At 39.3% G+C, this 16740-nt stretch overlaps 1 protein-coding gene across 1 annotated transcript in view; it reads right to left on the bottom strand.

Moving 5' to 3' along the window:
* The window catches only part of LOC115626345, a 53139-nt gene that overhangs the window by 19774 nt on the left and 16625 nt on the right, over nt 1-16740 (bottom strand). The window contains 2 exon segments of the mRNA XM_030521694.1: nt 7341-7446; nt 12071-12447. Coding sequence (XP_030377554.1) covers nt 7341-7446; nt 12071-12389 — 425 coding nt within the window. The 5' untranslated portion in view covers nt 12390-12447.

Raw genomic sequence — 16740 nt, forward strand, 5'->3', positions numbered from 1 at the left:
TTCATAGACGACTTTATTAATTAGCCAGGACTTTGGGGGGTACGACGCGATACTATATATCGGTAGCTGCTAAGCAAGGAACCAGTTGCGCATACGCCGTGTGGCCGAACGTATAGCCGATGCCGCCAGTCAAACTGTCGAGAAATTTTTATAAATTAATTGACATTAAGCGTTGGCACCACACAGCGCCAGCGCCAACGACTGCGACTGCGGCGGCACCAGCACCACCGACATTTGTGGCAACTTGCTGAGCGAGGAGATGGGATGGCAGCCACAGGCTTTGGTAGCCCGTCTGGCAGCATGTCTTGTTCGTTAAGCTGTTGCGGTTTTAGACTTTGGCCAAGGCACAGCAGGATGTTGTCTATGTAATTAAGGATTAATTTAAGTTATACACAGACCATTGCCACCGTCACCACCACCTCCAACTGCTTGCTTAAATGAATTTCGCCCTAGAGATGTGCGCAACTATTTCACGAAAGATATTGATAAGTCTCTAAGGCTTTAGATGAGAATCGAATTACTAAAGAACTACTAAGAATTACTAAATCGATAGAAGTTTTGCAAAATCTTAATTCTCTGCAATTCTATGTTTTATTTAAACGAGAATTTAAGCCATTAGTACATCCAATTTTGTTACAAAAAAAATTAGCAGACATCTCCAAAATTTCTTACGATTTTTCAATTGTTAAATCCCTGAATATATGACAAAATAATGGCAAATTGGTGGCTATATAGTATTTTTATATACAAGTATACAAAATAGTTTAAACTGACAGAGAGAGTTTCCTTTTACAGTGCAGCCTAGCAATAAAAAGTGGTTGGGGAAAATTCAATCTCACGAGTGGGAAATTAGACTGCATTTATTGTCTGAAAAATCGGAATTTTTGAATTGTATTTTTGATGCTTGGATTCTTTTGGGATATCTATTTTTATTCTATTTATTTATTAAAGGAAATTTAAAACCCAGCCATTAAAGTGCAAAGAAAATTCTTAATTCTCTGACAAGATGGTTGCAATTCAGTTGTCACTATCACGTGCACATCTCTTGTGGAGCCCTCGCTTGGGCGCCTCCTTCTGCATAGTACGTATTGATATGTTAACTACTACAAATACGTTTTTCGGTTTATATTTCAATTAAGTCTTACATGCTTGATTGCATTTTGCTGTGTGGCTGCTGCTGCTTCGAAGCACTAAGGAGTACATTCAACGTCACAATCTTTTTGCCTGGCAATGGCTTTTGGGCCTAATGTTTAGCCATTACTCATGCTTGGTTTCTTTAGGCCCCTGTCTACGATGCTGTTGCTTCCCCCTTCCCTCCCCCTCTCCATCCCCTATCACGCTAGCAAATTGCTTCATTTTGTTGCCTGCCAGCTGCTGCTTCGAACAGCAGGTTATTGAATTTGATTGCAATATTTATTTAGTAGCCGACATGCGTTTAATGCATTTTTGCAATTTGTTATTAATTTTTATGAGAGTAGTGGCTGTAATGTGTGCAATGACTGCAATTAGTAATGTTTTGCATATGCACACATATAGACATATACTATATCGGGTATGTGGAAGAGGAGCTTTTGAAGCAAATGGAGTGGAAATTGATGTGATAAGAATGAACATGTTTGCTTTATAGCTGCATATATTTGCATTTACATGTCGGTCGATTGCAGATAAGTGGAGTAATATTTTACCCCTTTCTAATTGAGTTCACACCATCCATTTTGTCAACTATGGTGGATTATTCTATCTGAATTGGAGCACCACTTTGTTCTTGAATCGTTAACGCTCTCCTTTCACCATTGACTTATGGTTTCTAACTACCATCGATTAGGAGAGTGCATGGTTTTTTAGTTTAGAAGAAACAAGGAAAGTATTTAAGGTGCACCTACAGGAACAAAATGTTGAACGACTCAGACTTCAGTTCGTATTTATAATTCTGCATAATTGAGGATCTTGAGATGGTATTGCCATATATTTCATGGTACTTAACAGCCTTTGAACATCAATCAATTGGAACTCTCTATGGTTTTTACAACTCGAGAAGTCTCTAGTAAAATACCTCAGTATAAAAAGAATTGCAAAATATATTTAATAAAGTAGGTATTTCATATTCTATTATATTTTCTTAGTCGCTAATAATTGCTGTAGGAGACACAGTTGGCTTCTGACATGAAAATCTGACGCTTTACTAAATTTGGCTAACAGCATCTACGCAAAAGTAATTGAAATTCAAATAAATTCAATAATCTATTGCAATATCGTCATGTAACTCAAAAGAAGTTCCTTTTTGGCTTAAATCTTGACCATTGTTATTGCCTTATTGTTCACAATGTAAGGACAAACACGTTCAGCATTTCAGGTTAGCTAAACGCTGAAGTTTCTCTATTTTCTCGCACCATTGCAATATTCATTACCAGCTGCAATTATGCTCAAGTGCATAGATCAAAGTTACTTTATTAAAATGAGCCACGCACTTCCTTTACTCTACTCGCAGTAAAGCCTTGGCTACAAAAGCGAAAAAAGGTCAATTTAATCTTCATAAAATTGCTGGGGTCTTGGCGCGTCTGCTGCCCAAGAAGAAGTCCACTCGAAAAGCAAATAACCCAAAGGCAGGAAAAAAGATGAAGAGAAACGTATAAACATCATTTAAAATGCTAATATCCGCAGTTATGTGCATTTCAACTTGACTTTAATTATTGTTATTGCCAAAGTTAACAATCTGCGCCATCGTCGACAGCGGCTGCTGCTCATTTCAAACCAACTGATGGACTGACTAACTGACTGGCTGGCCTAACTGGCTTCCCATCGAGGCGGCTGGGCGGACTTCTAATCAAATGCCGCTCGCTGCAGCTTAGAGATTTTCTCTTCATTTTGCTTGCTTTTTTACATTTTTTTTTGCCAGCCAGCTAGCCAACCAGCCGGCCTGCCTGCCTGCCTTTTGCTGTTTTTAATATGTAAGTGGTTGTAAATTTAATGGCCTGCCGGCCAAGGCTCTAGCAACTGAATGAACAGAACAGGGCGAGGTAATGAAAATCAAACAGCTCCAACTGTCATTAAACTAATCTTTGTAATTCAATAGCCGCAGTCGCCGCGACGTCAACTCCAGATAGCCATAGCCTCGAATGTTCACATCCTGTCCAGGCCCTCGGGTTGAGTTCGTCGGTCGAGTTTTCTGTTTTCTTTTTGGTTTCTTGTTTTGTCCAGTAAGCAAATGCGCGTGATTTGTTTTAAGTGCATGTTTTCGTAATGAATTACTTAAAGTTTGGGGAACTACTACCTGATGGCGGGGGAATTGCTTGTGTAAATGCACGGCAGCCACAAATTAGAATGCTGGTTGCACTTTTTGAACTTTGCCAAGCCAAATGCCTGGCCATGAGTAATGGCCGCCAGCTGGTCCGTGAGACTGTGAGAATTATTGGCTAGATGGGGAAAACTGTTTGTAATTCGCAATTTTGTAAGCGTGTAACAGTTTAAGGAGTTCTTCCATAAATGCATTGCGTAAGACAAACATAATTGCAGGCTTTGTAGCATCAACAGAAATCTTTGGCTTAAGCTGACAAACAATTGTGTGATTAGAAAGACAAAGGACTAATTAGAATTTCAGGATAGTCTATATAATTGATAGATGAATACGAAAAACTTTAAGATGGCAGTGAAAAAAGGTTGCTTCTTTTGATCAAGTCTTGAATGAAGCCAACTTTATAGCCAATAGTTGGAAAAGCATTATAAATATAGACTCGATTTTTGAATAATGTAGATCGCAGCCATTAACTTTTTCTTAGACAACTTAGCACACCTTTTTAGGAGCTTAAATAATATCTAAATAATATTATCTCAGAAAATAGAAATTTCAGCAACTAGAATTGACATTTTTATTGGAATTCTTACTTTGGTATATTTACATTTTCTTTTATTAACTTTTTATACCGTTTCCATAGTAAGTAAGGCTCTACATTTTATGATTTTATGATTAAAACCTAATGTAACTTTTGCAGAATTGTTTTGTAGAGCTATAAAGAAACCAATCAGCTATTTCCCAAATGTATATCTTGTCTCTTGAAAGTCTTTGACATTACATTAAAAAAGAGGACACCCGCATCTATTAAAGATTCGTTTAGTTGTTAACAAAAAGTTCTAAGCTTAGGTTTATTAAAGCCTATCAGAAACAAATAAAAATGTTCATTTATTTTCATATCCCGTAATTACTTTTCACTCACAAGCCTCCATCACATCAGCATCAGGCATTAAGGCTGTCAAACTTGCCACTTCCCACACCATCACTAAGCCACAAATAGCCAACAAGATGACCTCAGGTGACTGAGTCAGCCCAGCCAGCCAGCCAGTCCAGGCAGTGGTTAACCCGCAGCTACCCGTAGTCCAAAAAAAACACAAAATAAAACCAAATCAAAGCACATACACACACACACACATATGCACATTAACTGCCAAACTCAGTGCTCAATGCCCAATGCCAATGCTTTTGTCTTTAGCTTTCAGTGCGGCCGTTTATCCCATTGCCTGTCCGCATGTCCGCTTGTCTGTCTGTCTGTCTGTTTGTCCGTTTGTCCGTTTGTCGGGCTGTCTGTGTACGGCTCTTTAGTAAAAATTCCAGTTAATCTACCACAGAATGAAGAGAAAAAATGTATTTTGTTTATCTCAACGTGCTCATCACGCGTCGTTTTGTGGTTTTACTTTAGTGCCGCCATAAAGGGTTAATGTTAATGATGCCTTTGTGGTCGTCTCTGATGCTGGGGAGTAGCTGTTCTTGTACTTGTTGTTGTTGCTTTTGTTTTTGTGTATTTCTTAGGCATGCTGCTGCCATTCAGTTGGCGCATCAGCCCTGCACTTGAGTGTTTTTTAAGTGCTGCATGTCTATAAAAGCAGACAGAAAATTATTACAACAACTACTACAACAAAAAGGAGAGGCAAGAGAATCTGAATCTGTGGCAGGTTCTAAAGTTTACTTAATGTTTGCATTGATTTTGCCGTAACTCACGTGGTAATTGACATGTTTATGGGCGGGTTGAGTGTTCTAGTATGAGAACTTGTGGTTGGGTGGTTGGGTGGTTGCTCGCACCACTTCTTTTGTCTGACATTTTATACTAATTACGGTTATATATAGTATTGCCGGCTCCGCTGCCTTATGTATGTTGTCATCAATCATTGGCAATTGCAAAACTTCCGCTCCAATCTTTTTCTCTCTCTCGATATACCCGCATTGCCACATACAAGCAAACAGCAATATCAACAATAACGACAACAACATCATCACAACCACCAACCACCAGACTTCCTGTGTAAGTCGCCAACTGAAGACCTCATAAAACTTTAATTCAAACGAAAAACGCGTCAATAAAATGTAAACAAAAAGTTGTCTGCCCTCGTCGACACAAATTCAATGCACTTCTTCGGTCTTTCCTCTGCACATCCATCGTCGTGATTTTCCGCAATTTTATGCGCCCTTTTCTGTGCCCTATACCCCAAAGGCTTACAGAGCATAATGAATTGTTGCGGATGTTTGTAACAGAAGGCAGAAGGGGGCTTGTCAGACTCGATTTATAGCATATATTACTGGTCAGCTTGATGAGCGTCTTCTTCGCCTCATCAGTTCGCCCATTTGTTTGTCTGTACGAGCAGCGATGTCTTTGTGAATAGTGGAGTAATGGTATCTATACTTGGCACATGGTGTTATATCATTAATATGCGTATAAAGTTTAGAAAAGTTTAATATCTGATATAGATAGAGCATTTAAGGCCTTGATACCTGATCTCAGCAATTGAATTGGAGGTATTTAGGGAGCTTTAAATACAATCACGTTTTAAGCCTAAAACAATTTCCTGATCCTATTTGGCAAATGCTGTTTCGTCTATCTCTTTGCGCGTCTGTTCGACTGTATGAACTACCGTATTGCCAAGAACATATCAGTTAACTATATATATTTCTTATCTAACATATTTATTAAAATTAAATATGTTTTCTAAATTAGAAAACTAGAAAACTGTAATTTTAGAAGAATTTCTACCACATACAGAGAAGAAATTATAGTCTGCCGTCTAGAGGACATCCCACCGTCGACCATATAGTTAGTTTTCCTTCCACTTCTAGTGCTCTGTAGTCAGCAACCACTAACCGGTTTTCGCTTTGGGTCTCTTATTTTATTTTAGTTACTTTGGCTACCAACTTGCATTGAAATTGCATTTAATTAGTTGGAAAGGTTGCTGCCGACTGCCTCTTGGCTTGCCTCCGAGCCAAGATCGCGGTCTCTTTTTCTATATCTACTCTTTGCCATATCTCAAACACATTAAACGGTTGCTGCGGAGGAAATCATCATCAACAACAATAGCCTCGCACCCGTGCATATTCATGAACAGATTTTTCCCCATCGACCAAACTCGCCCGGGCGATGATGTTATCAGCACTATTTTGTGTCCAAAGAGGCGTCTAAAGTACACAAAATATTTCTACGCTGTCCGACTGATATGCAAAATCGAATAAATAGACGCATACCGATATATAAATGGGCATACTAAGCATACTCGTATATAAATATGTATGCATATGCATATTTGTGTGTATTTTATGGGGCAACTGTTTGTGTCATAACATAAATTTGTTTTGTTGTGTTGTTTGACTCTTTCATGAATCGATTGACGAGTTTAGTTTTATTGACTGCGCTTATCGCGCTAATGAAGTTGTCTATAAAATTAGCAATTAAATGAACACGCCGCCGAATAGAAGCGGCAGATAAGAAGCGGCAGCTTTTTTTATGGCCGCCATGGATCTTCTGACGAACTTGACTTGACTTGACTTGAGATGTCGCAATAAAGTCAGGCGACATAAAAGCTGACTTTAAAGTTATTCCCACAGAAAGCACTTTATTTCTAGCAGCGATGCTTGTTAGTGATTGCGATTGATTTAGATTGAGTATGAAGGAGGGAATCTCTAATGTTTCAGAACCTCGAACATGGTCAAATTATTTGTATATATTTGAATTAAATTGTGGATTGATTATTGATATATTGATTATGAAAATGTGTACATAAGGCGAAAGGTGTGATCATTCTTTAAGTATAGTTAATACATAACTCAAGAGCTATCACAAGACAAAACTTCCTCAAAACTTTGATAATAATGAAGTCTCAACAATGTTTATTGAACGTAGTTCTTATAAAACTACATGGAATTTTCTATTATGTCTTCCAAAGTTCCTCTTTTCTCCACCAAGTTATAGAAAATAATCTCAGTTTTAAATTTTAAAGCTTGGCATCCGCATATTAAAGCTCTTATAAGCCCTTTCCATTTACGCTTATGGCGCTATAAGTTCAACTTATTTCGCTTAACTTACCTTGCATGTTGCGGTCCAACGAAGCCCGTGTCATGCGCCGAGCTTGCGGTTATTTGAGCATCTGTTATTGCGCCCGATTCCATGCCCAGTGGCACATTGCAAGTAGCTACAAAAAATGAAGAAATTATAAATATACATTTAGTATATTTTGCTCTTAGGGTGGAAGATACAAATACAAAAAATATGTGAAATTTCAAAAAGCCAAACGCTAATTAATGGCTTTTCCAGCAGTCCAAGTACTCGTGCTTATAATAAAAAGGCCAGGCCACATAAATTTAGACCCTGAGCGTCAACGACGACGCGAAGTGCAACACGCCCATCAAATCTATCAAAATAAGTCAAGCGTCAATTTGACTTTTTTGACATTTGCCGGGGCCCGTCAGTTTGTGGCGTTCTTTCCTTGGCGTCTTCCAGTTGCCTTACATGACTGCCCGGCACGCCCAGATCAGAGCATGAGCTACAGACAGAAAAAAACAAACAATTTCTCTGCCAATTTCCCATATATGGGGGGAACTGAGAAAACTTTCAGTTTAAAGAAGCACCATTTCTTTGCAGCCCAAGCGAAGCAAATATATTATGAGAATTATTCAGACGAGAAAAACTTAATTTAAAAATTGATAAACAATTTAAAACAAAGATAATAATTCTCGACAATATTTTTTTCCTGCTGTGCTCCTTCCTGGTTTAGTGATGGGCATATAAATGTATTTAAAACAATTATACTTCCATTCTGGGGTTCCAAATATTTCAACATCAATATTTATTAAATGACTTTATTCATTTATACATGCATTCATTTTACATTAATAATATTTGATATTTTTAAAAAGTAACTCCTTTAAATTTAAATTCTAAGAATTGTTTTTAACAATTGAAGCTAATCTCCAACTTCATGAATATTGACTTTTTTCAATATGAACTCAGCTCCTTCACTCTCTGATAACTAGTTAACAGTAAGCTTATTAGAAAGTAGAGCCACGGCTCTTATCTCTGACAACTTTCTAAACAAATTTCGATTATTGTTTTCAAGTGTAGCAACTAAATGCTGGCCTATCACTTTCCCATGCTCCCGGGGGCGCATCTAGAGTCACAATTTTTGCAACTGCCGCTTATTTCCTTATACAAGTACATACTACTATATACAATAATAAACCAAACACTTAATCATTGCCAAAGTCAAGCTGGCAGGCCGCATCCACAACGCTTTTCGTACCCTTTACGCCGCATCGATGATGACGACAACGACAACAACGACGTCTCGACTACTTTACTTAATTTATTGCCTACCGATTGCATTTTTCCTATCGCGCTCTCTAGGCTGCGGCTTTGATCCGGCGATTGTGAGTTTGAGTTGCCAGCCCGCGCCTCCTCCTTGGCCGGCTGTCTAGGCTGTCTGACTGCCTGCTGACATTTTCGCCAGAATCAACACTGATTAGACATGACTTTTGTTGCCTGCGCCTGGACGAGAGCAAAAGACTAGAACGCAGCAGCATGCCCCACCAACGCCCATGCCGTCAGTCTGATTCTCATCCCCATCGTTAGCCCCATAGCCCGCCCGCCATAAGGTGCGTGCATTCGTTTAGAAGTTTATAAATAAACACATTGAACCTGGCCAAAACGCACGAGGCTCCAGCAGCCGCGCAACTCTATGTGCACTGTGGAATGGAGAGCTGGATAATCGACGAAATTATGTTTTCCCAATTTAAAAGCAAGTTTTCAGAACTATTTCAGATAAGAGACTACAAGTATATTGAAAGAAATTTAAAGCAGGCTATAACAGTTTTATGGAATATTTTAAACAAAATTTTTTTCATATTTATTTACAAACTTGTTTTATTTTACAAATAAAATTCTATTATTTTGTTGAGGTTTTTCTTCTAAGCATTTAGCATTTTGCCTTCTTCGAAGCGTATTTATTGTAATAAACTCTATCTGCTCGACTTGACCAACAAGTTCTTATGCATTACTATTACTACTAGAACCCATTTCCACAATTTCACAAAATAAAAGAAAATTTTGGCAAACATTTACCCTTTTTCACTCACTTTGGGGTCAAATTCTTTCTATATTTAGCAGTTTTGGCTGCGATTTAACTATCAGTGATGTTTTACATTGCACAGCATCTAATTGTTTGGGTCAATATTTAAGCTTTCTAGTCCATGGTACTCTTGAGAGTAGTGCGGAGCACTTTGCATTCGCACTTGATTGGATTTGATTGGTTGCAATGCTAATGCTGAGTGAGGCAGCGGCACGAGGTGCGTCGTGGCGGGCATGGTTGAGAGCAGCTAGGAAAAACGTAAAGCCGGCCAAGTTGTTGGGTCAGAAGCTGACTGCATGACTGGCTGACTGCATATTGCAAGTGCATTCATTTGGAAAATTGTTGCATGTTTTGCTAACTCAACTCGTTCGATGTGTCTAGAACAGCAACAGCAACAAGCACCACTTCCTTTGCTTGTTTGCTCATGTGTTGGGGGCGGCCGTTTGTAAAGTGCAAATATTGCATAGCAACAACAGCAACAACAACAATAATAATAACAACAACAGCAGCATCAGCAATAAATGCAAGCAACTTGTAACCAGGCAGGGACATGGGACATGTTTATAAATTTGTATTTATGTATGTATTTGGCTTGCTTGATTAACTATAAATATTATGACTGGAATTTGATTTCTTTGAAGACAATTTCTTAACTCGTAACTCGGGGAGGCAAGACAACGAATTAGACCAAGTGGGTGAAAGAAGAGTTTTTGGCTTAACTCAAAGCAATAACATGAACTGACAAATATATTCTATATTCTTTGTCAATAACCACTTCTTGAGGATAAAGTATCCTACATCTTAAAGAAAAAGAGTTGAAAACAGTTAGGCAGAAGGAAGAACAATTTTATTCTTAGCGCAAGCATATGGCATATTTCATACTAGTATGAGTACAAAATATATAACTAAGATATTTTTTTGTACATTTTTTAATTATAAAATAGTAGTACGTGTTTATGAAAACTTAAAGAGCAGTGTTGGCCAAAAGACTTAACTATGAAAAGGTCTGAATACCAACAAACCTGCTTTAAATGGATATTTTGAATTATGTTGAACCCACAAAATTCCTCTCCCAAAATAACATCAAAGCTTTGCCGCATATTTGTTTCGGCATCGCTTTAAACATAAATCGCAATTCGCCGCCTTTCCTCGATTTCCTCGCAAGTCTTTTAATAGCAGGCTCGTCTGTTTTCATTTCACTTTACTTTACTACTCCCCCATTGGCGTCGACCAGGTCCACCAGGTCCAGTAGTACTCGTATACCTACATATCAGCGTCATATTTATGAACCGCTGACATGCGATGGCCATTGAAATCGACCCATAATCCTAAAGCATGCATCTATGGCTTCATTAAAGCCACGTTGACACTACTGTAAGCCGCACGACTGCTTAGAAATTTCGCAGCACAAAAGTTTAAAGGCAGCATAAAAATGCCGATATGCCCATTAATGAGCGGAGGAAGAAGCCTCAGAAGCAATGGCAACAGCAACAGCAACAGCTACAGAGACTGCCACCCATGTCCATATAAGCGAATGTTGCAAGCAGTCTGCCAACTGGACACAAGCCACAATGATATCCAGGCAGCGAGCGCCCCATGGAGCGCACACTCGGAGCTTTAGCCTGGGGGCACCACCAACTGCTGTGCCGCCTCGCCTGTCGCTGGTTGAGGCACAAAAATGATGAGCAACATAAAAATTGCTTTCAATGTCAATTAAAATAAATTTTTCCAAAGCAATGACGACGTCGACTACGCCGATGAAGCCGAAGCCGAAGCTGAAGCTAAAGCTGGAACTCATGAAGACTATGAGATCTGAGAAGACTATGGCCATGGAAGTCAATGTGCCACTTAAATAAAATAAAAATTGTTTGTGATTTATTCGACTGAAAAGCCGCAGCACAAGCAAATTGATTGATGCGCACCTTTGACTGTCGGTCGTTGAGTTCATTTATTTAATTTTCAAAAGCACACCACAACAAGTATCTATAAATACCGATCAGAGTCACTATTTCTCTAAGTTTATACGGCATTCCAGCATAATGAATGGGGCTTTTAAAAATTGCTAAATGCGACAGAGAAATTGTTTAATTGCCTGTCTGAGCTAAAATATGTTTATATTTGTGTTAGCAATCGTATTTATAATACAAACAATTTTATTTTGGCTTTTCACTGCATTACTTTATACTTTTCAGAATTTTTGTCTATTTTGCCCAGATATTTTTTGTAATTATTAATAAATATTTCTATAAAATATATTCCACCTTTTCTCGTTCTCAAATACGCTGAGACCAACAAGTTATTGTTAATAATGTTGAAAAAGCTTTCTACAGTTTTTACTATTTTTTTTATACTATCACTACTGACATGATTTAGTCCCCATAATCTTTTGAAATCTGAGCCGATTACCATTCCACCGATCTGATCATGAAATCTGTCGGGTTGTGTTTTTAAAATTATTTCCACTGAATGACAGCTTTGAAATGAAAAAAGCTACTTTTCAGTTTTCTTTTTAATTGAAATGTTTTCAATAAATTGTTTCTTCTTTTTTAATTCGTCTTTAAATATTTAAAAGTATAACTCCAATTTTGAATAGAATAAAGTTCAAATAAAGCTCTTCAATATTTGGAATCCGCGAATTAAGGTGCTTGCATAAACCTGTTTATTATATGTAAAGCAAGTGGATGATACTTACCAATATCGAAAGCCGCAACTGTTGGCGTCTTCAGCATTAGACAAACGATGCCGACAAGCAATGCCGAAAGGCCGTAGTGCCGGGCCTTTGAATTGCTGGGGCAGGTTAAACGTCGACGCTGATTGTTCGGTTGACGTCGAGGAGTGTGGGAGGCAGAGCGGGAGAAGCGGGTAGTGGTAGTAGTATTAGAGCATGTGGTGGAAAGGCACTGGCGGGAGACCATTTTAGCTGCTGTTGTTATAGTAGTAGTGGTTGTAGTTGTTGTTGTTGCTGCCACCAAACTGGGCGTTGTGTGCGGCATTGTTGTAGAAGTATCCATTTCTTAGTTTTTAGCAACAAGTTGGCAGTTTCCTCTCTCTGGCATGCGGCAGTGTGATCTGTAAATGAAAAGAAAACGCAAACAAATTATTTATTAAATATATAGTGTTGTGCATAGCATAAATATAAGACACTGGTTTTAATCAAGCGCACAATGCAGCGCACAGATTTATCGCCTTTCTTTGCGCTTCTCATGACGACGCTCTTTTGCTTCAAGCGCCATTTGCTAACCCTTCGCTTCTAATTAGTTTTTCTTAGGGTAGCCGCCACGCCTACATTGCAACTCATTAAAATTAAAAGACATCAAAAGAAATTTGCAAACTAAACACAGGCCAGGAGGCAACAGGAGCGGGAAATGAAGCGGAGACGGAGTTGTCCTTTTCATGGCATGCTCGCTCATCTGCCGCCTTTTGTGTTACCTTTTTTTTTTTGTGTTGCTCCTCCTTCCCTATCTTTTTTGCCGCACACTTTGCATAAACTAAATAAATTTTCTTAAAGCGCCTAGGCATGTCATAAAAGTGGGTTGAAGAGCCGTGCAAGTGGTTGTGGATGTGGAAGTGGGTTGGATTGGGTTGGGTTTCAGTGGTGGGCCTTAGTCCACCTGCTGCAACGTCTGCTTTAAATTGCTGCGCCAGCTGGCGATGTTGGCTCGCTTCTGGGTTCGGAAGAGAAGAGCCAAGCTTTTTGCTGCTGTCTGTTGGCCCGCTTTTCTTTTTCTGCCAAGAGACGACGACGGCGTTAAATTAAAGCGGAAACTGGCTCCCAGAGGGATGAGACGAGTCGACCAATGCAGTCAGCCAGGCCGTCAACAAGCGCTCGCCTTAGCTGCTTTCTATAGCTCGCATGTGTCTTTCAGTTCTGCCTCTATCTCTGTTCATTTGAGAGTGTGTGTGTGTGTGTGTGTGTGTGTGTGTGTGTGTGTGGCTGCCTTTGCTTAAGCAAAATTGTTGCAAAATAATGTTAAATGAAAAGCACAAAGTCATCAGGCCGGGCAGGCGGCCGGGCAGCTGACTCGACAGCGTCCGCATTGTGCTCATAACTTAAACGGGATCTTCTTCTATACCCTATATATGCAAGGAATTGCTGAATATATAGATTTATATGCATTTTCAAGACTTTATTAGTTAGATGTTTTATTCGCCTCAATTTGTTATTTTGTTTGTCTGTATGAGCGGCCTGATTTTGAAAAGGACAAACTCTATCTATTTACTTGCAATTTTCTTGCAACCTTTGATGTCAAACAGTTGGTAGGAACTATTCACCGAAGACCAATTATAAGAATTGTATGAAAGCTTCATTGAGGGTCACATAGTACTGGTGGCGTTTGAATGTTGATGGACGGGTCTGCGAATTTCCATCGCAAGATAATATTGAAAGGAATCCTGCAAATAGCACAGAGTATAGCAATGTCTAGCTCACTCTCGGGTTTGGACTCTACTCGTCCACATCGCTCACTTCATTCTGGCCGCTGTTCGAGTATATGAATGCGTTGTCTTCGTCCTCATCGTTGTCGTCGTCGTCGTCACGCACATTCACTTTGCATTCATTGAAGCCAGTCCGAGTCGATTTGCCACTTGGCACACGAACGAACCGGCATTGACAGACAACATGCAACACATTTGGCGTTTGCATTTTTGTTTTGTTTGGCTCTGGCGCTGGCATAAATTGAGATTCATTCGAGCTGAGCCAAGAGTGGAGTGATGGGAGCGATGGGAGCGAGCACAAAACTTGCTTTCTAATTGAAGCGACAAAAACATTTAAGTCAGCGCTCTTTATATCTTAAGATTTCCATGCTGGCCATTTAGTTGGAAGACTGCAACAGCAACAGAGATTGCTGACAGTTAAGAGATAATACCCATTGGATTATGTTTTAAAGGCAAACTCACGAAATCTTCTTTGTTTTTTGTCAAAACAAGCAATGGTTCTGTGATTAGTTAGGTCGAGAAAAACAAGCGCTTGGTGTCCAGCTCGACTTCTTTATAAAGTTGAGACTATAGAGCAGTTTTAGCTTGTTTGGATTGAAGATTTATCACTTGATCAGTTTCTTAGGCAGGACTTAAAACAGGAATGTTCGTTTTTTCTTAATCTATCTGCCACATCTTGAAAGTGATGCGCTCAACAAGCTGTGCATTTAAATACAACACTAGAATATGCATAAGCAGAGGAGAAGGTGCTCTGACGCCCTGCCCGATTCTTATCTAACAAATGAGCTCGATCTAGTCCTAGTCCTATGCCTGCAACCTTTACTGCAACCTGCCACATGCTACGAAAAAAAAATGGCAACGTCATGTGGCAATTTGTCACGCTGCTGTTGCAGTCGCAGATTATTCCAAGCTGACTTCATACGCCCGCACAGCTGCAACATCGAGCGGCACGGCAGGTAAGCAATGTTTGCTCTATTCAAAGACTCCACAACAACAACACACTCCCTTTCCACACACGCTTGTCAATAACTCAGCGCTTAATTGCTCATCTTTCAACGTCGCCAGTGTGCAGGGCCATGGTCGCCACACCACCTCATTGCCTCATCGCCGCATCGTCGGCGGCCTTTTGTGTGTGCCACACGATGCCAACAAATTAGAAAATTTTCCTTCTCTTGCTTGAAAGCGGAGCGCAAAAATTTATGAAAAATACCGCTGTCATAGTTTTAGCTTGCTGCACTTTTTCTCCGCATACATATAGTAGTATACAAGGCATACTTGTACATATAGCATGTTCCCTGTTCCCTGTCCCCTATCCCAGAACCTGCTGCGCCATCAGCCGCACAGCAACACACAATGTAGGTTAAATTAATAGTGACACTCGCTCGTGCGCGTGGCATTGCCGTGAGGCAAGCGTGGTTGTAGCTTCTTGGCGGACAGGCGGCTTGCTCTACACTTGGCGCGGCCACTTGCAACTACACTCCGAGAAAAATATACTCATGTATACTCTATTGAAGGGAATTACAGAGAAACTCTGTTAGGTTTTTTTAGTTTAAGGTTAAAACTTATTTAGTTTTTAGAAGCGGCAAACCGATAACGATTACAAATAGCATTAATAAGAGGCAATAAAGACATTGATTAACTTTTTTTCCCCAAGTGCAAAAAGCACAACACCTGGCGGGTCTTTGATATTTCAGCCAAGTTTTTGTGATGCCTACAGGCATTGGAGAGAGGCTGGCCAGAGGACGAAGAAGTGGAGAGGAAACTGCTTTGGGCGTAACGCTTCATTCTGTTGGTTTTTTGTTTTTGTTCCTGTGTTGTTTTCATTTTCTGCTGCATTTTTCGTGGAAGCGCGTTTGGAGACTGCAAATTTTTCATAAATTGAAATGTACAGTTAGTTAATTACACGCTCAATTGGCTTTAAAAGTGGCATTAGCCACCAGCCACACTGCAACACACAAACACACACACACTCACACTCACACAAGTAATGGTTAGACGCAAGACTGGCAATTTCTTTGGCGGCTCTTGGTTGCATTTTTAATGGTTGTCATAAGAGATTTATCGTCCAGTGGTCAACGGTTGATGCATCTGTGCTTGAGAAGAGGGGGGAGCTGTCTATGAGTGATCATTGGCTTGCGCAGCTGGTGTTTCGCCAGTATCGGAGTGTGATATAGTAGCTCCGGGCTTCAACTGGTAAGTTGTAGTTGTGGCCTGTGGCAATGCGTAGGCACTGCCTGCCCGTGGAGGCCGCAGGTAGGTACTGAACCAGAATTGCAAGAGCCCCTACTCTAGCAATACACCGCACACTATTGAAAAGCTACACTGTCGATTGTTTACATGAATACCTAACTTTTATTTTGACTCTGCGTTATTATGTTTCTCCATGAGTTATTCTATAAATAAAACTGGTAGTCTTTGAAATCAGAAGCACACACCTTTGTCTTACTTTTGTGACTGCCAACGGATTTAGAAGAACTATTTATAACAAATATATATTTTTTTTCTTTAATTATTATCAATTAGCAATGTTTCTGTGTATATTAGAAATTCATTTTTAGTTCAGTGTATTCTTTCTGAAAACAAAGCTGTATTTATTTGATTCGATGCAAATATTTATCTAATTTTATAAAATTTACGCCCATTTTTATAAAAAAAAACTATGGATGGCGCAGGTATTTTTAATATCGATATCGAATCAATATTTTATTACTTTCTAACTTAAAGCCTCACTCCTGCGCTCTACAATTTCCGGAATAGCTACAAATAAATTTCATTTCAGAACCAAACTGTACTTCAAACGATGAAATGCTGCATATATTTTTGTTTCAATTTTATTTCATTTATCTTTTTTCTCATTATCCACATTTGATTTATTGAAATTCCTGCTCATTTACTGACTGGCCCTTTGGCTATGTTTACTCGATGAGT

This window comes from Scaptodrosophila lebanonensis, unplaced genomic scaffold, assembly GCF_003285725.1.
Source record: "Scaptodrosophila lebanonensis strain 11010-0011.00,11010-0021.00 unplaced genomic scaffold, SlebRS2 tig00000085-arrow-pilon, whole genome shotgun sequence".
Lineage (NCBI taxonomy): Eukaryota > Metazoa > Arthropoda > Insecta > Diptera > Drosophilidae > Scaptodrosophila > Scaptodrosophila lebanonensis.